This window comes from Patagioenas fasciata, chromosome 9, assembly GCF_037038585.1.
Source record: "Patagioenas fasciata isolate bPatFas1 chromosome 9, bPatFas1.hap1, whole genome shotgun sequence".
NCBI classification, from domain to species: domain Eukaryota; kingdom Metazoa; phylum Chordata; class Aves; order Columbiformes; family Columbidae; genus Patagioenas; species Patagioenas fasciata.
The window spans coordinates 28,356,549-28,381,888 of record NC_092528.1 but is presented as its reverse complement, the minus strand read 5'-3'; the positions used below and the strand labels follow the sequence as shown (position 1 = coordinate 28,381,888).

Here is a 25,340-nt window from a genome sequence, read left to right as displayed (position 1 = left end):
ATTGTATTCTCTCAGAAATAATTGAAAAGATAAGCCATCATTTCTTGCAGAATTTGGCCTTTCTGCAAAAAAAGAAAATCCTTTCAGTGCACTGATCCTGTGTGGTCAAAGTGATTGCCAGAAAGAGAATACTCTCTGTTCATTATATGGATCTCTTCAGACTACTCAATTCGAGAAGGAATTTTGCAAGAGCTCACAATGACTAGAACAGAAAATGCATTGAAATCTTATTATCCTGAAGCTTTCTGAAAATGTAATTTATTTATGAGACAGGTTGTTGCTTTTACATGCTCCTTATGTTTATAAAATTTTTGGCATTTATTCTTCCCAGTTGGGCCAGTGATAAGCAGCTCCTATTAAGGTGTTATTCAGGCATGCAACTTCCAACCCCATCTTGAAACAGGGAAGTAGAAAGAAGAATTATTCAAGAGTTGTGGGTTTGGATTGTGTGAGTGTGTGTTCGTGGGGTGGTTTTTGTGTGTGGGTGTGTGTTTGGGTTTTTTATTATTTTGTTTTGTTTTATTTTTTTATTTGGTTTAGTTTGTTATGTTCAGAAGTTTTTAACAGATTCAGCTCAAGTAGGTAAAAAGGGCTTCAGGAGATGCCTACTTGCATGGTAGCCGGAGCTTACTTGACCACGTCAAAAATCTGGGTCCTTCCCAGCAAGGTCACAATGTCTGTCTGAAGTCACGTCCTTCCCAATCGTCCCCAAGAGGACTAAGGGCTTTGCAGCCAGGTCCAACTCTCCTGCTGAGCTGGCTGAGCAGGGCTTTCATGGCTGGTTTCTCATGAACCTGTTGACACACAGATCAATACTCTTCTTCAGGTACAAAAACTTGTCCATCATTTTCCAGTAAACGTGGGGCTGCCCCTGGCCTTGGAAGCAACTTGGTTGAGAAGAACATATCATAGTTGGAGCTCACCTCCATAGCAGAGACATTTACTAGTTGAAACCAGTGGGGAAAACTGAGTTCATTACTTTGTCGATCTGTAGGTCTTTGCTCCTTGAAAATGTGGACAGCAGAAGCAGAGGCATCAGTTCTTCTGGCTCGTTTCACCATTACACTTGCACACAGAGTGCTGATGATTTATGTCGTCAACACATAGCTTGAATACTCTCCTCCTATGGCTTTGTCCTACAGGTTTGGCCACAAAGAAGCAACGATTTGGGCTATAATGGCAGTCTTAAAAATGTTTGGTCTAACAAGAAAATATCATTTGATGTGTGTGTCCAGCGAAGTTATTATCTATTTATGTTTATGTCAATTAAATTATATCTCAAGTGAGGTTTAGGTGTGGTGCGTTTCAGCTAAAGATTAAAACTGATTGTGTTTTGCATGGCAATACTGTAAAACATAGCTATTTCTATTAAAAAAAAATTCATTTCTCTATAACAGATTGCATTGTTTCTTTGAGGTGTGAATTTAAGCAGCTAGTGTTTATAATAATATGTACATCATGAATCTTCAGACTTTAATCTCTATAGTCCTATTTAACACAGTGCAGCTTCAAATGATATGAATGTCTTATTGTTTATTGAGTAAGAAGCAAAATATAAATGAAAGATCTGGGGAGTGAAAATTATATCCATAATATCTTTTAAATTTGCATAATATATTTCATGCTAGATGTCTTAGAAAGCTACCTGTATATTTGTCTGATGAACAGTAATACAGACATACTGGAAAGGGTAAACACATTAATTAGTGCCCGCACATCTCTCCTTCTTGCTAGTGTAATCATTAAATTGATTTTTCCAGTCTGACATGTAATTGTTCCAGCGATGGAATCCTGCTTTCCACTCTTGTTCTGCCTCGTCAGTATTTCCTGTAAAACATGAAATGGGTTACATTTAATCTACATTTGAATCTCTTTATATGCTAATTGAAAAATAATTTTGATTATCAACGTTATTTGCTCCAAATACACCATAGAATGGTCTTCTGTCTCTTTTCTTAAACCTTGAAAAAAATGAAAATTTAGTGTTTAACACTTTATCTTTACATTGGGAAGGAAAGACTGCAAAGCTATTGTCCTGGAACACTGCAGGGTGATAAATATTCTTATGTATGGGGTTGTTACTTTTGGCTAATGCTTCTGTCCATCCAGTTTATCATTTTAAAGCCACTTTTTTCAATCCTCCAAATATTCCTTTGGTTCAGCACAGTGCACAGTGAAACCCACACACCCTGCACACTATGATATGCAAACTCAAATAGCAGCTTGTGAAGATGCCGTGTAATTGAAGCATTGTTCAAGGCAACAATAGCCTTGCCCTTGGTTTCGATGGATTTCAGTGGACAGCCAGGATTTTGCCCTACTATGGAATAAATACACAAGTTTAATGCATAAGGGGCAGAAGTTTGGAGAAGGATATTGTAAAATGTGCACCGTGTCAACACGAAACCATCTTCTCTTTTCTTTTGAGTCTATAAAGCATTTGCTAACTAATTCTGTGTCCCAAGGCAATATTTATTGTCAAATTTGTTATAGGCATCGGAGCAGAGGGTGAGGATGAGAAGAGTAATAAAAATAGATCATTTTACAAGGTTCCCAGAGTATTTTACAGACAAGGATCACTTCCTCCAGTCCCAAAAGGTAACTGATGCCGGGGAGAAATGCGGTGACCTTGCAGGAACAAGCCATACAACAACCAAAGGAAATATTACATATGTAGGCTTTATCACATACTGTGGCTTATTAGTTTGGATCAGTTGTAGACTTTTTCTTAAAGTTTAGAAACTATTATATAACCTGTGAAGGCCTTTATTCATTCTGGACTTAATTATCCTGGTGTCCCATATTGACATATCTTGCTTCCAAAAAAAAATTGGTGAATGTGTTCATGAGAGAACAGTTCCATGGTTTCTTTATGCTCTTTTGACTTTATGTTCTGCTGCAGTGGAGCACAGGCCTTTTCCCTCCATAAATACACCATTTCCTCCTTTTTTATGATCTGCCAGCACTGCAAGTTTAGCTGGTTACGTGAAAATGAAATACTTTTGTGTTTTACACGTCAGTAGAGAAAATATTCTGGAAAGACAGTTAACAGAATCAGAGATTAAGTTTGGAGAAGCATCCAGTAATTTGGTTGCTTATCTGCAGTTTAGCTCAATGTTTCCAAACCGTTTTGGTCTAGAAATCCAGATGGTAGTTTAATGAGACTTTGAAATGAGAGTTACATTACTTCTTGGTTTCAGGCAGACCAGAAATAAAACCAAGGTACTTTTTCATGGGGAGGTTCTATATTTTCACTTGTAGTCAAGAGGTAAGTTGTGAAGAACAAATATTTTTAAGAAATTAGCTATGTTCCTCTTCCCCTAGTTCAAAGATGTTGTCCTGCTTTTGTCTAAGTCTCTCTTCCTTTCTCCTTATCATCCTTCTGATCTAAAGGAGAGGGTGGAGGAAGGGTGAGGAGGTAACAGAGAGCATCTGCCATGGTTTGTTGTCTTGCTTCAAGCCTTGACAGATGTAAATAAGCTTGGTTACATCAGAGATCAAAGATAAATCTTAAATTTTTTTTTTTGCAGGCCAAAATTATCATTAACTCAAAGCAGATTGGTAATGCTGGTAACAATAAATCCATGTTTTGATTCCTAAGCTATGCAGATACGACTTGCAGAACTATGAGAAGACATGAACAACATTTTATTTTCCTGACTGTAAGAACCTGCCTTTGCATGCTTCTTAATTTAAAGATGCAGCTGGGGTCTTGGGTAAAGACCAAATTTTCCACATATTTCAAATGGATTGGTGTATGAAACAGCAATAGCATCATTTGGAGAAAAATACCTCAGCAGCATTTCTTGTTGTATTCTTGATTATGGGTATCAGTTTTATTTATCCAGGCAAAGCCTCCACTTATGAATTAAAATACCATGTTCCTTCTTTATTACTTGGATTTAGATGTGTTTGAAGTCTGATCATAGACCAGAAACTGGAATACCTTTACACACACACATGTACCATTAAAAGCCACTGTTCTAGAGTGTAGATTAATGAAGCATTTCAGCACTATTTAAAGATCATGGCGAAGAAGTGAGTCAGCTAGAGAAAGCGGATGAGAAATTCAGAGTAGCCACCGTTATGAATCTAAAAGATAAAACGGGGAAGGAAAACACTGAAATAAGAACTTGGATTCCCATTTGTTTGCTTTTTTGTTTTTTTGCAGTGATAAGATCCAAATTGAAGTCACAAGTTAATGCATCCCATTATCACCAACATCATCAATCTCTTTGAAGCAACCACCCGTGACTTAGATGAGCTGACAGGAGAGAGAATTCTACTTAACCAATAGTTACAGCTCAGAGCAGTGGATACTACAATGTGATACTGGGGAAGTCAGCTAACAACACAGGGAGCTTATGTTGCTGTATGCAGTCATTTAGGCAATCCCAAACTTTATGGTAATACTAATCAGCCTAATGCAGAGGCCAGGGAAGTTTACAGGGGGAAAAGGGGAGGTTTCAATAGACAATGAATAACACCTCAGTGCTCAGGTCCCAGTATAAAAGGCAAAAAAAAAAATAAAAAATGAAAGGTGTGGTGTGTGTTGGTTTTTATATATATATATATTTTTTTTTTTTAATATTCTCTTTTCTTTCCACACAGGCATCCAGCCCTTTAATGGCATTGTAGCAGAGTTAAATTTATGTCCATACCATCATTTGTTGAAGTGCTAGATGTGCCAATAAAGTGCTAATCTTAAATGTATTTTTGTGGTATTAACATTAAGATTGGGACAAAGGCCATATAGATGTTACGATATAGTATAATTAATAAGGGATGACAAGTTGGAATTAATTTTTCTGTCCTCATAAATGTGGGTACCTGTAAACTTTTTGACTCATTAGTACAATAAATGCTACAAATTTATCTATGTTGTGGATTTTCATGGGGATAGGTTCTACACAAACGTTCAGAGAGGAAAAAACAAACAGTATCTATACCTCAGTATCTCTATTCAATATCCTTAATCAGACATTCTAAATATCAGTGTGGTCTTAACCACAACAGTAAATATATATCTAAAAAAAAATATATATATATATGTACACACACACATATATATATATATGTATGTATTTTTAAGGACTTCAAGATTGGTTTGTTTCTAACTTTTGGTTTTTATTTTCTTCTTCCAAAAGTCAATAGAGCTCTCTGGGAGATGAAATATTGTAAGGGCTTTTATCTCTCCTGTGACCTGGGATGCAAGGTACTGAAGTTTGAAAGAAATCAGATTGTTAAGGTACATATTTTATTCCCCATAGGTGCACTGAGCACAGTCTGATTTTGTCAGTAGGTGCAGTAGTATTGGTGGGGTTATTTTTGACTAGTTCGCTTTTCTGTGTGCATAATGGATACAGAATCTAGCTCTATGGAAATTGAAAACTAATTCTGATGGTGAATTTTCTAATTAGTCACATTTTTAATATTACTATCATGAGTATTTAGCTCCATGGAATCCAGATATTATTAGGAAGATCATAGTAAATACAATCATTTTGATTATTCAGTGGTCAAGAGGTTCAACTTTTCTCTGTTTCCACATTGAAAATCTTTTTAGGGTTGTTTTAAAATATAATGTATTTAAGTTACCTAGTTTGATCTCTATAGGTGATGTATGATGTGGTAATATCAAATAAAATAATAAAATATGTATTAGGCACACAAAAATAGTAATGGAACAAAAATGGAGAGCTCGGCTCCCTGCAGCTTTCTATAATCAAAAAGCAACAGGCATATATAAATAGTTAGGGCTCTAGATGCGTTAATGATTGTGTTAAGGAAGTAGAATCTAACATAGATGCTTTTATAATTAACATATGATTGCTCTAAAAGCTACTTAAGAGTCACTTACTGTTTACTGTTCCCTCAGTGTGTTTCCTTTAGAAGCAAATCATCAGAAAAAAGCTCAGCTGCTTGTGTCTAGTTGGAACTGAGAGCCCATGTAAGGCACGTCTAGGTCCAGCTTACCTGGTTAATGATTATATTATAGTTAAGCTAGATGCAAAATAACGAGCTTTGACTCATGTCTTCAATTATATTTTTATATTTTGAAATCGAAGAGAAAAACATTGAGAAATCTTCCAAAATTGTACAAAACACTTGCAATATATAAGTCAATATTTTGTATATGTCTGTTACTGTTATGTTAGTGTGTGAGGCTTATTTCTTTCTTATTTTCTCAATCTGTAACTATGACAAATTTTTTTTGGAACACATCAGATTTTGTTGCTTGAGGAAAATGGAAAATTTTGAACCGTAAACATGGCAGGGACTAAATATTTTCTTCTCTCATACATTTAACTGCCTGAAGGAACCTGTCTTACCCAGCCTGGCGTGGGAACAGGGTTGCTCAGATGCTGAACACATTTGGAGTTGGCCATTACACACTGAGAGGACCTCAGGAGGGATAACGAGTCTTGTGCCAGGAGTGGATCAGTAACTAAGCAAGTGGTTCATTACAGAGCACATTCATGTCAAATTCTGACCTCTTGGCACAATGAGAATTCCCCAGGCAATTTCTGCAAAATAAATCAGTTTGATTGTACTCTTAAAGTTCTACCTGATATAATTCCACTTTGTCTATCTGAACTATAACTTGCAATAATGATAGCATAAAATTCCCTTCTTGTTCTCTGTTATCTTATATCGTAACCTATTAAAGCAACCTTCTTTTTCTGAGAATGTTTCAATGGAAGAAGTAATAGAAAAGATAGACACTCGAAAAATGAGAAAATACATGTATTTATGGCATGCACTGTCCTTTGGGAATAAAAGGAGATAGGAAATCCAAAATCATATTCCAGTGAAGAGAATTATTACAATATAAAGTATTAGATCATGTTTGAAAGCAGAATTTTAAGGTTTCTTTGTCAGAATTGTGTAAGATTGTTTAGGGAACAAATGAAAAAACACAGTATTTATGTTACAATATTTCAAGGACTGACAGATGTAGACACATGGCAAAGCATCACTTTTATAAATTATTCATTTTACCTACTGATTTTGTTTCTCTTGATTTAATTGGAAAACATCTATTGAATTGAGAGGGGATAAAAGCTGAGCCATAATACAGTTGTAGGAATAAATTATTTCCAAACGAATCACCTGTGCACTGTGAAATTTTACATATTTTTAAGACTAACATTCAAACCAAATCTTACAGAAAGCATGTAAATTACTAATTAACATTTAGAAATGGTATCTTATTGTTTGAAATTAGACTCCCCCTGCCATGCCCCCTCAGTCAAACTGCAAAATGAAGCTTCAGAACTGCAAAACCACTTCATAAAACCAATTCCTTTCAAAGTCCAGAAGCTCAGTCTGATTGGGTTTTGCAAGAACAGTGGCATGGAGCTTCTAAAGGAAACCTGAGTCTTTTGTGTTCAACTGAGCTTAAAGATTCAAACATCCTGTTCTGGTTTTCTGGGTAGAGAAATGTCATGAACTCATTGTGTACACGGTCAGGTACAAATCAGTTCTACTTTGCATAGGCAAATCCTGAAGTCTCCTGGTTGTTATCAACGATTGACATTCTAGAAATAGAACACAATCACTCGTGAGATGTGGAACAGAATCCCCTTTTGGCAACAGTGACGCGCTTAATATCCTCTGTGGATTAACTGTATAATAATATAATCCCATAAATAACAGATAATATTATCCAAATATAACATTCCATAAACATGTTGGGCACATTACACCCTCACCACAACATTGACAGTTTTGTCGAACACCTGAGCATCTCATGGAAATTCAGATTTAAACAGAAATACTGTGTTAATATCAAGCAAATAATCCTTGTACAAAAGTTATATAAAAACATCTCCAAAAGCATATTTACCTGTCATTTCCAGAACTTTGGGGTAAAAGGTATTCCAGAATCGACACTGCTGGGCACGTAATTTTGTCAGTATCTCTGGAGTGTCGGTATTTAATGTCAAATATTTTTGTTCAGTACTGGTGAAGACTGGCCATCTTGTTCCATTAACCAAGGTCCCATTTGGAGTTCTAAATGAGAAAAGAAACATTCCATTTGGAATGAGAAATTACCTCAGCACAACAATAAAGCATTATTTGTTTTTATTTGACAGTTATTTCAGCTTAGTTTGGAATTACTGAAATAGACTTTTGTAAGCAACAGGGGAAACAGGAAGGTACCTTTTATTTAACTTCATTTAGAAAAAAAAAAAAATTCCAAAAGGGGAATATAAATAATTTTCAAGTTCACCTAAGGGAAAAAAATTAATAAACAACTATATACAAACTATACTTGTTGAATTTGGAAATTCTCACAGAAGCTGTAAATTATTATGGATGACTCAAGACCAAACTAACCAACCAGTTTAGGAGGCTGAGTGGTTTATGTTTTAGCTTGAAATAATAGATTGGACTAAATAGCTGCGGTAAAATAGATTGGACTTTAATAGCTCAGATGAAAATGCAAGTAAAGCTAAAAATAATGTCCAAACTTTGGATGACAGCTATATTGAGAGAGAAAACAATTGTTCTTTATTAGGAAGGAACAGTTCCTCCTTGAAGTATGCCGAGCCCCAGCAGTGAAGTGCCAAAGATGAGCAGTCTCTAATCTTTTGGAAACTGGGAAGAGGTACAGAGTGCTCAGCCCTTTATAAAACAGGGTCTGCAAGTTAAAGCATTACAGCTGTCAGTATTAAAATTGCAGTGATAAATATTTATAATACAACAGAATTTATAAGGTTCTAGAGACAGATTTCCAGTTTTTCCCCTCCAAAAAAGACAACATGTAGTATCTAATAAATAAAAAATAATTGGTTTAAGTGTGTAGAGGAAGAACAAAACAAGGAGCATTGCATAGGGAACAAATGAAACTAAATATGATTTTCAGGAAAAGATATTTTGTGACTGTTTAAGTTATTAATTTATGTTAGCTCAGAAGACGTTAAGACTACAAATTAAACATCTTATTGCAGTGCAAGCAGAAGGACTAATTTTCTTTTCTAGAGGCTGATATCAAGGAATCTGGGGTTTAGGGCAGAAGAAGTGTAATGGTTGATTCTTGGTGGGATAAATGAAGGAGTACTATTAGCTCAGTCAATTTGGTGATCTCTACTCCACTTTTCACCAGGACTCTTCCCAAAAGCGGAGGTCGGAGTGGAGCTCACTTGAGTTCCACTTTCCAAGAGTGGGAACAAGGTGTCAGGTGTAGGTGGAAGCAATCAGAACACAAGATTCACCTGCTGAAATAATATCAATATCTCTTAATTCCTTCACAATGAACCAAGTTTTCTGCCCATGTTGTAGTATTCTGCTTTATTCTGGAGTCTTTAGCACCAGGTGTTGGCTGATTACAGAAATCTGGTGTTAGAGTAAGGGATTCAGCATGTCATTTCCTGAATTGCTCACTTCTTTACTAATTTTTCTTAACTAATTCAGCTCTGATTAACCTGTGGCACCCTTCTTAACTGCACATTTATTTGTGGCTCATGAGAATGGTGACTTAAGCAGAGCTGACTTGCACCTCAGTTCAAGATCAGAACGCTAATGGTGCTGTCAGTACTCATTTAACAGCTTTTATGCTATGAAATAAATCATGACATTCCACATTATAATTTACATGTGTGTGGGGGATTACACAATGGCTACAGATGTATTTTACTAAAAATGATTGAATGAACTGTCAGAAGAACACAGCATTTTGGAATTCGTGAACTTTCTGATTGTGACACTCTCCCTGCATTTCTAGGAATTTCTTCCTTAACACCATTACTGAAAATTTCCCAAGTTAAAAGGTACCTCCAAAATACAGCAAAACAGATCACAGGAGTATAATTTTTAACTGGTAAGAACAAGGCATATTCATAACCTCATTGCTCTATCACAATCACTGTTCATTCCTCCTTGTTAATAATTTCATGATGGGAATTGCAGTGTCCAGAACAAGCTGCAAAATTCGCTGTTCTTTGCACCAAACTCAAAGTATGATAATATTCATATTGAAAATTGAAAGTATTGTGGGAACATACTTACTGAACAGAAAGGAATCCAATACACTGCACAACCTTTTCTTTGTCCATCTATGTTTGGATGGACAATCTGCTGATAGATTATAGAAACTCGCTTCTACCAAAACAAAGCTCAACATTTCAGTTGAAACCTCCATCTCTTATCTTCTATCAATACCTCAAACCTCTGTTCTTTCATCTTCTCTTACTACTTAGTCAACTCTTCTCCAGCACGTTCCAGTTTTGCCAACCTCAGTGTTGTCAATGGGGCCTGAATGTGTCCCTAAAGGGACATATGTCTTCAGGATGGACCTACGTTGTGCATCTACCTTGTTAAACACTAATCACTTTTCTTTGACCTGTGTCCGTATATGCTCTAGTCAGGAAAGACTTTAATTTTGTTCAGAGAAAATGTGAGCTGCTTCACTGAATAGAAAGAAACCAACTCCTTTTCTACACACATTTTAATGTTTGCAGGAGCAAGTCTTATAGCAACTATGAAATACAATTATTTGAGTTCCTCATAGAGAAGAAATGTAAGAGGGGAGGAAAAATCCCATACAAACAAAAAACCACAAAAGTACCTGTGTTTAAACTTCAGTGTAAACAAAATTTGTTTCATTATTTAAGCTATTTTTTTCTTTGCATGTGCCCTGAAGTTACGCACCGGACTCTCTGTACTCTCTGATAGTGGTAGAGCAGCTCATTTATAGTTAATGAAATAATTCATTAAGATATGACTTTAAGGCAGCCAAACTTATTTTCTCATTAACTTGAAAAACAAAGTATCTTTTTGAGCTCAGTTTCCAGCAAAGCTTCTCTCACGTTCTACCTTTATACATATGGGTGCTCTCGGTGAAGCTCATGAATCTTCTTTAATCTTGTGCTCGGTGGAAGTTGCTTGGAATTATTCACTGTTACTAAGATCAGGTTCTTCCCCTTTTGGGTATTATACGTCCATAATTGTCAATAACGTTTAATTCTCGCAACTCATTTTATCTTAAACATGCTAGATTTGACATAGGAGTGAAGAGGGTTTTAGAGGAGCTTATTTATTGATCATGTTCATCTTCAATAACTTTAGAAAAAGAAAGTTAATTTGGTTGAGATGGAAAATGCAACAACCTGAATATAGTTCTTTTAGTCACAATAAATATACATAGATTACTATTCTCTTTAATACAAGCAATATAGCTTGAAATGCAATATTAGCTCATGGCATGTTTGTTACATAGCATTCCTTTTACAGATAGTTTATCAAACACGTAAACACAACAATTTAATTCACCATCCAAGTCTTTTAGTAATCATTCATGATATAAAGTACCCATGAAATATTCGCTCTATTTTTGTGAGTGAGCTCTGAATAGTTTTCACTTTGCTGTGGCATCACCATTTAACAGAGAGATTCTTTTGCAAAGTTATGTTTTAATATAGCTCAGAAAGAAAAATTTTCTCTGATAAGTTGCTTGAAAACAGTTTTAGGCACCATTTACCTTCCTAATGAGTGTTGTCAATGCTAACCGTACCACATGCTAGCTTAGATTGTCCCAGGCTTTCACTATATTCCTATTTAGCTGTTTTATTTGTAAATGGATCAGGTTAACATGTTGTGTGTTTCTCTAGAGGAGAAGAAAAACAAACCCCACATCATTTTAACTGTCTAACACAGATGAATTACACCAAACCAAACTCATGAAGACATTCACAGGCTGAAACACAATTTTACTTCTAGTCCCCAGTAGCCCCTTCCTCCAGCCAAACAAATATTTGTTCTGCCTGGCTGAAGCTGTTCATAGAGATATTGCTCCCTGTGAGGACACACACACTAATTTCACCTGAGCAGTGTGTTATTGCTCTTAATTGTCTCTTCTACTGCAGCTGGTTCCCTCCGACCTGCTCTGAGAAGAGCTTGTTTGCCTACAGCTCATTCCTCCCTGTTGTGTGGAACAGCAGAACGTGGCCTCTCCATGCACAACCTGCCTCCCTCCTGCTCTCAACAGGGCTGCACCAACCCCACCAAAGACACTAAGTTCACCGTAAAGCAATTTCTTCCTCTGTACCTTCTGCAGGTTATCATCAGCCTGGCATTCTGCTGGCATGCATCTCGTTAGCTGAACGGGTTGCCCGCTGAGGTTAATGAAAAGTTATGAGAATGCCGCTGCACCCTCTGCTTCCCCTGTGCAGCATGAATTGAAATCAAATTAGAGACCTTTTCCTCCTCAGTGTGACTTTGACTTCACCCAGGTTGTAACTGCTGATGTTCATTTTCAATTTGCCCCCCTTTTTCTTTTAAACAGCTGGCTTAAAGGGAGGAGAGAGTAAATGTGAACTATTTTTTATCAGCTTTCATGCTTTCTGGTAGCTATCGGGCAGTACCAGCAATCAGCTGTTTTTCATGGGATAGGGTTTTACAGTGTGTTGCCATGGGCACAAGGTAACAGGGAGGGAGAATGGCCTTAGAGCAAATGCAACAGCAACAATAACCCTGTCTATTGGGCATTTTTCCACAGTTGCATTGCAAAGCCTTTAAGAATTATGGAAATAGTTGGCTCAGCATCAAATAAGAAGTAACGCTGTAAGTCTTTCACCCCAGGGGTAGCTCTGGGGATGAGGGATGGTTCTGTGTGTGTCTATGCCGCAATCAGGAGGAGCTGCCAAAGCTCAGGCAGTTGTACCCGAGGTGGCTTCAGAGCAGACAGGTGAGGGCTGCCAGCAGCACAGCGTGGTTTCCACCCCTGCAAACAACTAAGCACCTCAGTACAGGTATAAAACCTGCTAGGAGTGAATGAAATTAATAATCCTTGTGCAGAACATTACATAATGTTCTGCTTTTTCTATGGCATTGTAAATTTTGGATGTGTTGTCTCCTATATACATATTTCTGCCAAGTGAAAGGGAGTAAGCACAGAGTAGAGAAATCCAAGGTTCAGGAAGGATGAACAAAAAGCAGAGAAGACATTAGCTGGGCTACAGTATCAACAGCTGATTTCGGTGAGTAAGAGTTTGGAAGCAGAGTTGTGGTATACAACAAAGACACCAATCTAGCAACAGGTACCACAAATTAAGCTGTCACTGCACCACAAGTACACGTACCTGCTCGCTTCAGTGAAGCTACAGGTAGATTAACAAAAATTATAGGATGGTAAGGGTTTCTTGAGAACATCATTATGTGATGGGATCCTATCAGAACTCTGGCCTCTAAATCTTGCTCCTCCAAGGGCCAGGCTATGCCAGAGTTTTGTGCTCATTTCTGCAGCATGGCCAAAGCAAGAAAAGGCCATAAGGCTTATATGCTAAAAATTTATCTCAGTTTTACAATTGCTTTATTAGTGGCTGTGCTGGGAGAATGCCTCTGTTAAGCATACTGGCACTAAACAACACACCAAAACAAAATATGTTTTCTAATCCAAATGGATTAAATGTGGGGTTTTTTTTGTCTTTTTGCAACATTTTGTTGTTTTCGCTCTTTTTCATTTGGACAGAAGGGCACTCCTAATTAGCAGGAGAGCTGACGAGGAGCACCAGGCACCGCTCGCTGCAGAGGGGCGGGAAGTGTTTGCGGCATTAGTCAGGCAAACGCATCCAGATGTCTCGCATAATTTCTAAAGGCCACGATGCACGATATTTATACCTATGTTCATTTTCTCATTGCAACAACAACAACTGCCAGGTTAATATCAATTTTGGGCGGTGGTGTGATCCTCTGAGGGAGAACAGTGTAGTGACAGTGTATGTTTGTGTAAGGATGGTATCTCAACAGATACTTTCCAGCCCTGTCCTATTAAAAAGCAGAGCAGATTTTACTGTTAAGTACTGGTTGAATCTTCTCAAACCCTCAAACAATTTGGCTTAGTGCCGGTTTCTTCATACCAGGCTATTAGTTTCAGATGACTCACTGTTAAGTAGGCACCAGAGAGGGCTGTGAGGCTGGAGACTCAAAGTTCTTAACCTGAGGAGCAGTCCTGGCTGTTGGAACAAAGGAAATGAACCTGTTCTGGAAACCTTCCTTAAAAAGGTTGACAAGGGAAAGGATGAAGAAATATCTGTAACACCTGTAAAAAAACTTGTTAACTGTAAAAATATCTGCAGTAGCTCCAATTACTGTATAAGTTTTGTGTTCAGAGGTTGAGGCCTGTATAAATTTGAAGGTCTCTCACTGCATGGCGTACATCTGATGTCATATCACCATCAACTGGGTCCACCTATATATGATTTAGTATAATGAGTTTACTCTTAGATTTTTGAAATTCAGACAGTTACCCCCCAGAACATTTTCCCAAGTCAACTATTAGTCTATCACCTACTGAAATGGTTTGGTGGACTCCCTGGATGAAATCTTTACATTCACTTGTATACTTTGAGGCTTTTGGTTATTAGAAACTGCAGAAGCAAAGACAAGCTGACAGGGGCACCTTTGTATCCATTACTAAAAGTTTATTAATCGGCCCATTTAAAATAACAGGGCAAGGGAAAGTGCCACCCCTAAATAAGCGAATTGGAAAGTTGACACACTATCATTTCACAAATACGTGTACTACTTTTGATACCATTACTGCTACCAGTTGGTGCTCTTTATACGTGATACCTCATAACAAGTTATCTTGCTAGTTTTTAATTGAGACAGCTCTTCAGAGTATTCCCTAATACCAGCGAATCACTAACCATCCTATTTATTGAACTGATGGACCCTCTGTACAAATGTGCTGCCAGACTTCATGTTTTATTTTAAAATATTCTCTTAAGGTCTTTATCTTTTTATACTAATAGGAAAGACAGCAGCTATCTAATCTATCAGCTGAAAAGGGTGAGTGGTGCCATTTGTAATAAACAAGCTCTAAAAACTACCATACCAAAAGGTGACAATTCAGACAGGGGTACTGTCAGCCTGTGCAATACTGAGTGATTGGAAAACATCCATGATTATCTGTTTCAACCACTAAGCTTCCTTGCAGCCTCATGGCATGAGCATTTTCAGGGTATCAGACCTGTGCTGTTGTAACATTATGAAGGGGAACTAAGAAAAAAAAAATGGTCACATTTTAAACCATTTTTTTTTTATTTATTAGAATTTAATACTTGTCAGAAGATAGTAAACAGATTCTGAAAATCTGTAGTAACTAAATCTTTCTCATTTACTTGTTCCTTAATATAACGCAAAAATCATTGGTCCTGATTCTGTGACGTTTGAGCCTTACTCTGATTCCCTCTGTAATGAATGAAAGTGCTCATAAGATTAAGTAGTACAAGTCCGAGAGAGCTTGCAGATTTAAATCCTCCAAATTAATTTTCTTAAGCAGCTGTTTATGGAAAGCTCATTATATTCTGTTGTGCTCGGTTCTCACAGATCACACACAAGTTAATAATCTAATGACTATGAAGGGCCCCAGATCCACAGCAAAAGGAAACTGCTTTGCAAGTTTTCTCGTAGGTAAATGTTATTTCTTCTGCTGATCCTTGAAGAAACCTGTAGGATTCAGCTAGCATACTTTTTAACTGACAGAAACTGGAGAAGGACCGCTGCGTCTAGTCTTTCTTACACCTTCACAGGCTAAATAAAGCTCAGGATATTCCTTCCAGATTCCAGCTTGGTGCCAGCACTTGTGTGTCTTAAACTATAAATTATTGTGGCATGCGCTATTACAACTGATATCAGTTTCAGGAAATGAAGCAACAAGCTGCTGCTTCTTTTTTGGTCATCCTGTGCTCTGCTCAAAACAACTACATGAAGCATCCATCAGGTTGAAATCATTGTTGCGTGTGCATGTCTTGTTACTTATTTGTGAATTCCTGCTATATATAAGGGGTTGACAAGGTAGCTCTTAAGGTATTGGCCATAAATAATATATACTATTCGAGAAATTTAAATCCAGGATGTTCTGCCTTAGCATTTTGGGCATGCTTGCAACGCATTTACGAGCCGAGTGCCTCAAATCCCTGGCTCCTGGATTGGAGTAACAATGAGCTGGGTCAGCCAACCCAGAGCTAATGAGCCCTTCAGACCCTGGCTGTGTATTTTCAACCTCCTGGGCCCACACTGGCACTTCTGCACGTAGGTCTCCTCCACCATGAAAATGTTCCAGTAAAGAAAGCTTGGTGTTATTTCAGGAACCGCTGCCCCAAACTCCGCTATCTTTATAGCATATGATGAGATGGCATTATCACACAAAGTGTGGAACAGTGGTCCTACTGCTCTAAGAGCAGCTAGTGCTAGAAACTCCAGAATAAGTTAAGATGTCCTCTCTTGAGCAACTGATAAAGTTAAACATGGCCAGACCTTTCTCTAAATTTAGCTTTAATTAATAATGAAGACCCTGTCCTCTCAGCAAGTCCATACTATGGTCCTAAAATGGCATTCAGAGTTCTCTCTCTCAGATGGTACATCTCAAAAACCAAAAACCAAGAACAGCAACAAAAAACCCCAAACCGCTCAATAATCTTCAGCCTAATGGTATGACTTGAAAAGATTTGAAATTATATTGAGTTCAGGGAAATACATGAAATTTTGACAATTTTAAATCACCAAAAATATGTTTTATCATGTCTTGTTTTAAGAAATACTTATCACTCAGTGTGATGCTCAGTCTCCCTAGGCTGAATGTGACAGATGTCTAATATCACATATGTATTATAAAACACATAGTTGCAGTCATTTACACATTTAAATTGTGTATCGTGATAAGCAGTAAAGAATTTTCAAAATTATTTTATTGTTTCTGCTTAACATGCCTTGTGTCTAAAGTGTTATTTTGCATGATGCTTGAAGACCAGTCCAGCACTTTTTGAGGTGAATCAGCTTACTAGTTAGGGGCTGATCCAAATCCAAACAAATGGAACAGATTGATTGACGTCAAAAGCTCTGGATCAGGTCCCAGCTGGAGAAATACCTGTAGATGTTTACAGAAGAAGTTTCTTTCCTCCTGGACAGAATTCACAATGATTATTTCACACCTTCTTCAGGACTTGAGGTTCTGGTGTGAATATTCACAGTTCATATTATATCATTGAATAGACATGAGAAAGGTTTAGTCCTTTATTCTAAAGAAAGTATTTTGTAAGATCCTTATGCTCTTTTGTATGGTGTCAGTTTTAGTTTGCAAGGACTACTTTTCAAACTTATATATATATATATTTAAATCTGGGCTGCAACACTAAATCAGATTAAACTATACTTTTTAATCTTTCTTGTAGAGGTTGAAGAGAGCTATTTGGATATGGAAGAAGGTGCTGAACCCTATTTAGATCTTGAAGGAGGAAGTAACTTCCACAGAAGGTAAGGAAAAGAATAAGCAGACAGGAAGGTACATGGTACTTGCCCTTTTACTCACCCTCTGATATTGGCTTATCTCCTCTACAACCTCACTTCTTCTCATGACCTGGAAAAACATTAACTTACATAGTATCTTAACCACAATTGCTCCCTGGGACAAACCTAAAGTGACTCTGTAAAGGAAGAGAAAAATGCTTTTATTGCCATGGAGCTCTTAATACTGTGTTTTAAATTCCCAGTGGCTTTGGTAAAATTTGTCAGCTCAGCTGGTTGTGAGAAAGAGTAAATACTATACTCACATGAATATGATTGCTCTTTCCATCTCTTCCTTTCTCTCCCATTAATCGAGCTCTTCCCAGACACTCAGAAATAGTTAGATAAATGGATTCAATGCTTTCCTTATCTCTAAAGACAAAATATTCAATACAGACTGTGTAGTAGATACTATACTACGATATAATGTTTAAGATTTGCTTTCAATTGTAATTGCCCTAATCATGATTTCTTTTCAAGACGGATGCTCCACACAGCCCTGCACCGAATAAAATAATCTAGATTCATTGTGTCTCAATGGACTTCATCATAGTAGCACCATAGTAGCATTTCTGTGGTATTTTCCAGTACTGCCATTGTTTTATTATAGAATGGTTTAGGTTGGAAAGAACCTTAAAGATCTCCTAGCTTCAACCCCTGGCCATGGGCAGGGACACGTCCCACTAGAGCAGGTTGCTCAATGGTCCATCCAACCTGGCCTTGAACACTTCCAGGGATGGGACATCCACAACTTCTCTGGGCAGCCTGTTCCAGGTTCTTACCACCCTCACAGTGAATAATTTCTTCCTTATATCTAATCTAAATCTACCCTCCTTCATTTTAAAGCCATTACCACTTGTCCTATCACACCATCCCCTTGTAAATGGTAGGAAGAGCATGAGTCATAAACCCCAGCTACCATGTAATCTAGGCCAAATTGTGCAGTCCCATAAATAAAACCATTAGGCAGCTTTCACCAGCATGAATATGTGTTATTGCTTTCTTTGGAACAGGATCATTGATAGTTCATGATGGGAAATGTGAATAAGAAGTTGCAGGGTTCATAAACCCCCAAATAAAATGGTTATAAATAAATATATGAATAAGTTATTTTCTTATCTCTATTATAAAGCTATTATAGGTTTAACATTTACAAGTGGAGATCATGTAACTTTCTTTGATAAACACATTCAGATTATGTGCCAGCTTTATGATATCCTCTGGATCTGATTTGAACTACACCAAGAGACAAATCTCCGAATACAAACATTTGGATTGACAGTCATGGAAGACGTGCTCTCAAGAAAAAATAATATGTAAACAGTCTATTCAAAGTCCTTCTCTTTCAAAATTGAGGAGGCTTTTGTGGAAGCTGGAGTATGCAGACTACTTCATAGCTAGGAAAAAGCAACTGTTTAAACCTCTAAGCATTTTCAGTTATATAGAAAATTCACCTGGAGGCTCTTACTTGGGAACATCATGGCGAATAACATTCAAGAGGCAGATATTCAAAACTTCATTAGTTAAAATGAAAATCACAGTATTTGAACAGCAGGTCTAGTAGAAAAAGGGTCTCTCTGGTATAAATTTGAGGCAACGCTTTAGAATTTGTATTGTATGAAATTAGGAAGTTGTCTTATGTTCCCTCAAGGAAAGGTAGAGAACACAGATGGCAGCCAGAGATGTCTGGGAAAGCAGACGACGGCAGCTTTAATTTTACATCTCTGGTAGCATATAATTGTGTAACATTGCAAAGTATAAGTATGAAATGCCTGATTTCTGCTTGTGCAGCTTCTAGATTTGTGGGGACAGAATCTCACAAATCCTGTGACTAAATTACTAACTACATTTACCCACAACTGCCTTCTCTTGCAGCTGATGGAAAAAAAAATTAAAGACTGTATTGAGCTACCTTCAAAAATATGGTGCTAGGTAACCTCTGCTGCTCCTCATTTCCTCTTTACTCCCCTTTGCCACTTCCCTGAAACAAGCAAATCTCCTGTGTTGGGGAACAAATTAAAACGTGTACCAAAAGGTTTCCATTCTTCATGGGAAATTTCTCGGCAGAACTTCAGATTAGTGTACCAGAACCACCTGGAAAAATGGGGTTTGTGGACCTTTTAAACTTCAATTTCTGTCTTTTGATGATGAGACGAGGACTAAGTTGTAGAAAAGCAGCACAGAAGAAGAGTGCCCCTAAAAAGAGGATTAACTGCACATGAACACTAATTAGAATTTCACAGTGGCTTTTGCAACCATATGTTCACATGTCTGCAAAAGTTATGATATAGGGAAAGTAGCCCCTAATCCTAACTTATCTCTGAAGTGTATCGTGCTTATAAGTGAATGTGTCCTACGTGTAACTCCTAATAAGTTTGTGTATTCATTTCACTGTTAGCAAGTCTCTCAGACATTTTCTTCTTCCCATCTCTTTTTGTCCTTTCTCCCTTCTTTGTGCCTTTATTCATTCACTTAGCCTCTTTCATCAGTTAACATTTCCCTCTCGTCCTGTGTTCCTTACTCATGTACTTTCCATCAAACACTAAATTATTTCCATCCAGGCTTCTTATTCCCACTCCCAAATTTGAGGTAGCAATCATCCTATGATTTTATTTCAACTCTTGGAACAATTGTATCTCTGCATTCCTCTCCTTTCCCCAAAACATATTCCTGTAGGCTCTCTGCCAGGTCCTGGGCACAGCAGGGAACCACATCCAGGACATTTCCCTCTCTTCTTTTACAGGGTCAGTCAAAGGCAGCATAATTGTACAAAAATCCACTTTGTAATTTATTTTCTTGTGGCCGTGTGCGTATGTTTGTGCGTCTCTGACTGCAGACACAGGGAATTCACCTTGCCCAGTGCCAGGACTGTGAATTATCGCTGGTGATTTTGATTCCACAGCCTTTGACAATTACCTTAGAGCTTATCCCTTTCTAAAAAGCTTTGTCAGGGTTACATCTAAGGCAAACCTTTGCATTATGGTTTCAGGTTTTAGTTTTATGTCTCATTCAATTACTCCTACAGTATTTGAATATTTCCTTAATAGATGTTGTCATGTCATGTTTAAAAATTGTAGTTTGACTTGCCTGTTGTAGAGAACAAAATCTATATGGACAGAATTGCATTTGCTGCACATATGGAAACTAAGACAACATCCTCTTGTAATTTTGCAATATTTGTAGTAATATTAAGCCAATCTAAACAATTTGTATCCCAGACCTATTTTCAAAAGATGACTGAATCAAATACTCCTGTTTTCAGTTTTGAAATTCAATGACAGCTTGTCAGTCTGCAAGCCAGGGAGAGAGAGAGATGGCTGCCAAATGCAAGTCTCTAGTTACTGATTTTTTCCATGATGCTCTATTTCCAAACAGATTGCTGGAAAGGTGTTTCCATTACTGATTCTGAATATAACAATATATATGGACCCTGGAAAGAAGATGAGTCAATCTTAAGAACCCAAAAACAAAAGGGAAGGAGAAATAGTTTCCTAAAATTTGACTTTTTTGTTGTTCATGATTATGATTTCCCCAATATTTTTCAGGGCTCAGAAATGATTCCCGTGAAAGAGAACAAGTGTGAGAATGCCTGTACTCTTTGGGGTCAAAATTTCCCTAACATGGGAAGACTTTCTGCATATCTTCTTGCATTCTTAGAAACCCCTCTTATGCTGCATTTATACTCCTTCAGTTTTTACCTGATGCACAGAAAACTGTTCTAGATTCTCGACCCGATGTGGCCAAATCACTAGTTAAGATTATGAAAGATTTATTCAAGATAAATGTGAGATGCCAGAAGCAGCAGCCTCAGGGAAATCCTCCTCCTGGTCCCACTGAGCTACAGCTTGGTGTTGTTTTGAAGACCTTGGGAGGACCAGCACCAGGTCTTGTCTGAGTCCATCAAACCTGGGCAGCTGCATCTCTCCCCCTGAAAGGGCCAAGTTTTGGGAAGCAATATTAGTACAACCCCCAGCATATTTCTTACCATGAAATGGTTGAGTGGTACATAGAACTTCCTAGTTTCTGAAGTATTAGAAAATCAAAAGTGGTCAGAGTTTGGTTTTTCTCCAGTATATTAATTTCGTTCCATACACAGAGTGTATAGGTCCCAAGTTCAATCTGCTGTGTGGACTCTGTATGAGGCTGTTGTTTTTCTTACCACCATTCTGAAACTACTCTCTATAAACATGTGATAAGTCGGTAATAAAAGCACTGGAATTTATTATATGTCTACCAGAGGAACATCAGGGAAAGGCAATAATAACCAAGCAAAGTGCTTCAGAGCTTTAGTGGGACAATCAAAGCCTCACAAATTCCCCTAAAACATAGGGGGAAATATTTCAGAGGCTTCACTTTATAGAAAAAGCTGCAAAGATTTGTTTCAGCAGTTGTAAAACTGGCAGTGAGACAAGTTTTGCCAGTTTCCTTTTATCTGAAACATTTTTCACAAAGCCTTAAAAATATTATCTTTGTATGTACCACTACATTCTTCTTTGAGTTTTCATCTCATCTGATTTGTCTGTCTCTTTGTCACTTTATGTCACTCACATCTGAAGAATACAGTTACCAAATCTAATGAATAAAGTAATGCAAAAGGCATAACCTAGCAACCATTGATCTGGGATGCCATATATTTTTCCAGGATAAATAAAACTTTCTCTTACTAGAGTTAGCAGAGCATTCTGCTGCTTATGATTGATAGTACCTGTTAGTGTCATTGCTTACTTTCAAAAGCTTTCTGAAGAATAACAAAAGCGCAGCAGAGAAATGAATTTTGAAAGTGTTTAGAAAGAGAAATTTAAATCCTTTCAGTATGGCCGTAACTTAAAACAAAGCATTCAGGAGAAAGCCAGTGAAAACTAACTTAATGTTGTTAAAATGAACTTTACCTATACATGAACGTAATCACATTGAGACTGATTCAGCCCCTTCCATAGGATATCACACTGTGGTTTTCTGCTGAATTTAATTTGGCTGTCTAATTTTGATGATGTCTGGCATTTTCTCAGATGATTTTAAGGCTACTAATTGATATTCAACTTGTTATACTCTTAAATACAAGAATCAGCTGAAGACACCCTAGGTCAGTGTAATTGGAAGAATTTGAACTCAAAGTGGAAATCAAGGAGTTTGGTTTTGGAATCTATTCTTTCCTATAACCCAAATATTTTATTATTCTTGATTTATTCAGACAGCACCAGTAATAAGTGTTTTTCTTCCCTTGCTGGTAGAACAGGGACTTTTGAGGATGGGATGACAATGTTGTTCTTCCTATTGGTGTCTAAAGCCAGCATCTAACTTCAAGCTTCAGAGGTGAAATGTCTGTCCCTGGCTCCTACTGAAAAATATACATTACCCATTCCCCTTTCATATTCAGAAATTGAAAATCTTTATCCCTGTTAATTTCCCAGCAAAAATGGTCAGTTATCACTGTTATTTATTTTTAGCAAGGGTGTGAAATAAGAAATGCCTTGAGGCTTAGAAAATTGCATCAGCTATTGGAGGGGGTGGTGATTGAGTAGGAAACTCTTGAGCTGGCTGACAATTTCCTTTGGCTTACTGAGAAATGTAGAAATTAAGAATTCCAAGTGTACTCTTAGCATCCTTTGAAGGAATCCCTTCTCTTTTTCTCCCTAACATATTTTCTTCTGTTCTACATGACATTTAGTTATTTCTAAGAAACAGAAAATGCTCCTACCTTTGACTTTCCGTGTCATCATTTTTATTCCTAGTGCCCGTGTGAGAATGAAAACCAGAGATGGGTAGGATCAAAGGATGGGCATGAAAACCCCTTATGAGAAACAGCTGCTGTGAGCTGAGTCACCTCTTGGTCCCTCCCAATGAGAAAGTACCAGGAGAAAACCAATTTCTTTCAGCTTTTGTTGACTCTACCTTATCACCTTTCCTCTCAGGCTGCTCTTCCTTCCCTTGTGCTTTTGTACTTCTGCGCATTAGAATATTGGGTCAAACGCCCTCACTAAGAATGGTGCTGTACAGTATTTCTGATTTTCATCTTTGGGTTGATTTTCTCTTCATCTACTGGAGATATCATGGTAATTTTCCCCTCAGAAGTTTGCACTTTGATCATGTCAGATTTTACTAAAAACTTTATGTCAAATGGGTCTTCCTCAGTTCTGTTTCTGTGTTTGAAAGTGTCAGGAAAATGAGTATCAGCTATTACCTTTGGATTTGCTAATAATTTCTATTATTTTCCCACTAATCATACACTATGAATAATGTGTTACAGAGCCTAAGGCATGAGTTCTGGATGATGAGAAAAATGTCATATAATGGGTTAATACTGATCTGATCTTTAACTGGTGCATAAATTGTATTATTGTATTGTCTACCGCAATAGTGACGTTTTTGATACTTGTGTCGGAAGCATAGGGAGGGATTATTTGCGGTTTGCTGTGGAAACCATTTGAAATTCAATCCTTAGGCTAATCTAATTATAGTGCAAATGATAATCAGACTAGATGATGGGGCTGTCTTCTTTAAACTTAAACGTGAATGTATGTTATGTTGTCTAATTTTAGCTAGCTGCAGTGACAAGGACAGTGTACTCAATCTTGCACAGCAGGTTATTGAAATTTTATATATATAAACTATGTGTGTGTAATCCAGCGGAAATCACAAAAATGTCAATATTGTGGTGCAAAATCTAATATAGCCCTGAATTTCTCTTTTCCTACTAAGAAATAGTTCTGTTTAATGGAAAGATCTGCTATCTCAGGTATAAGATCCTGATTGCAAACTCCTGTAGGGCAGACTTTAAAGCTGCAGCGTGTAATAAGGAACCTTCACACTCAGTCTTCTCTCTGCTAAGGGCCTGATGACACCAGCTTCAAAATGATGTTGTCACAGCACATCTTCATGATGCAGGAATTGTGACCAAGTTTTACCCCACCTCATTGTGCAGACTTCATCTTGGCAATCTATCAGATGCATTTTTGGCATTGATAAATCAACCACACAGCTCAATTCCAGAACATACAGCCCCGCTCAATGCTTTCCTCTGTGCTTCGGTATTTCACACCGAATTCATATGGAGTGGTGTCATCAGGCACCAAGTAACAAGGGAAGCAGGAAGAGCTCATAGACAAAATTTTAGATTAAATTTCACAAGAATAAAACCTGTATTAAGACATTATGCACTGATGAGTATAGCTGTCTATACAGTAATTTTATGAGTTTTAATATGCTCTTCATTTATGGTAAAAAAAATTACAGGGTTCAACATACAAAGGGAAGAACAGGGTCAAAATAGATCACTGAGTCACACTGCAGCTCCTGGTACAACCCCAGGGTCAAGGCAAATAATATTTACTCAGACAAGTAACCAGGGGAATATTAGGTTGAACAAGAGGGGATGGATGACATCTCTAATTAGGACTCTTTGGGGAGGACAGTTGTTAATTCCAACAAGGAAAGTGTCAACAAGGAGCTGATGAATCACAGTTTTAGAGAAGATGAATAGTTATTATTTAAGGCCTTGAAAAAATGCATTATAGTGAAAGACTCAAGAGTACAACCTGCTTTATTTAATATATATATATATAAAAAATAAAAGATTAAGGGTTATTTGAATAGACCCTAGAATTATCTCTTTATGAAACACAAATCATAATACAATGCTTAGAAATTGTCAAAGAAAACATAGCACCTGGAAAACAGAGAAGCAGGTTAGTCAAATTCAGACCAGACACAAAACTTCCTTTATAAATGTAACAGTTTTAAAAGGAATTAAGCTTTAAAACAAAGTACTAACATTTGTTCTGGATTTTGTATCATTGGAAATGTTTAAGTCCCACCTGTGTATTGTGTTATGTACAAGGTTATACAGACTAAACGATCACAGTAGTCTCCTCTGATTTCTAATCTATTAAGAAAAAGAAATAGATCCTGTTCCAAACTTGATTTCAGCCTTTACAAATACATATATCCTCCACAAATCAAAGGCAAAATCTACCACGGAATTAAAAAATATACAGGATTTAAAAATAAAGTTAATTAAACATTTTAAAAACATAAATTAAGTGTTTGAT

At 37.2% G+C, this 25,340-nt stretch overlaps 1 protein-coding gene across 2 annotated transcripts in view; it reads right to left on the bottom strand.

Annotated features, from left to right (window-relative positions):
• Window positions 1-1,513: 1,513 nt before the first annotated feature.
• BCHE (butyrylcholinesterase) overlaps window positions 1,514-25,340 on the bottom strand; it is a 50,595-nt gene continuing 26,768 nt past the window's right edge. For both annotated transcript variants that reach the window (XM_071812735.1, XM_065844956.2), the window contains exons 3-4: window positions 7,850-8,016; window positions 1,514-1,827 (exon numbers count right to left, since the gene is read on the bottom strand). In XM_071812735.1, the coding sequence (XP_071668836.1) occupies window positions 1,700-1,827; window positions 7,850-8,016 (295 nt within the window). In that variant the 3' untranslated portion in view covers window positions 1,514-1,699. The remainder of the gene's footprint in view (window positions 1,828-7,849; window positions 8,017-25,340) is intronic.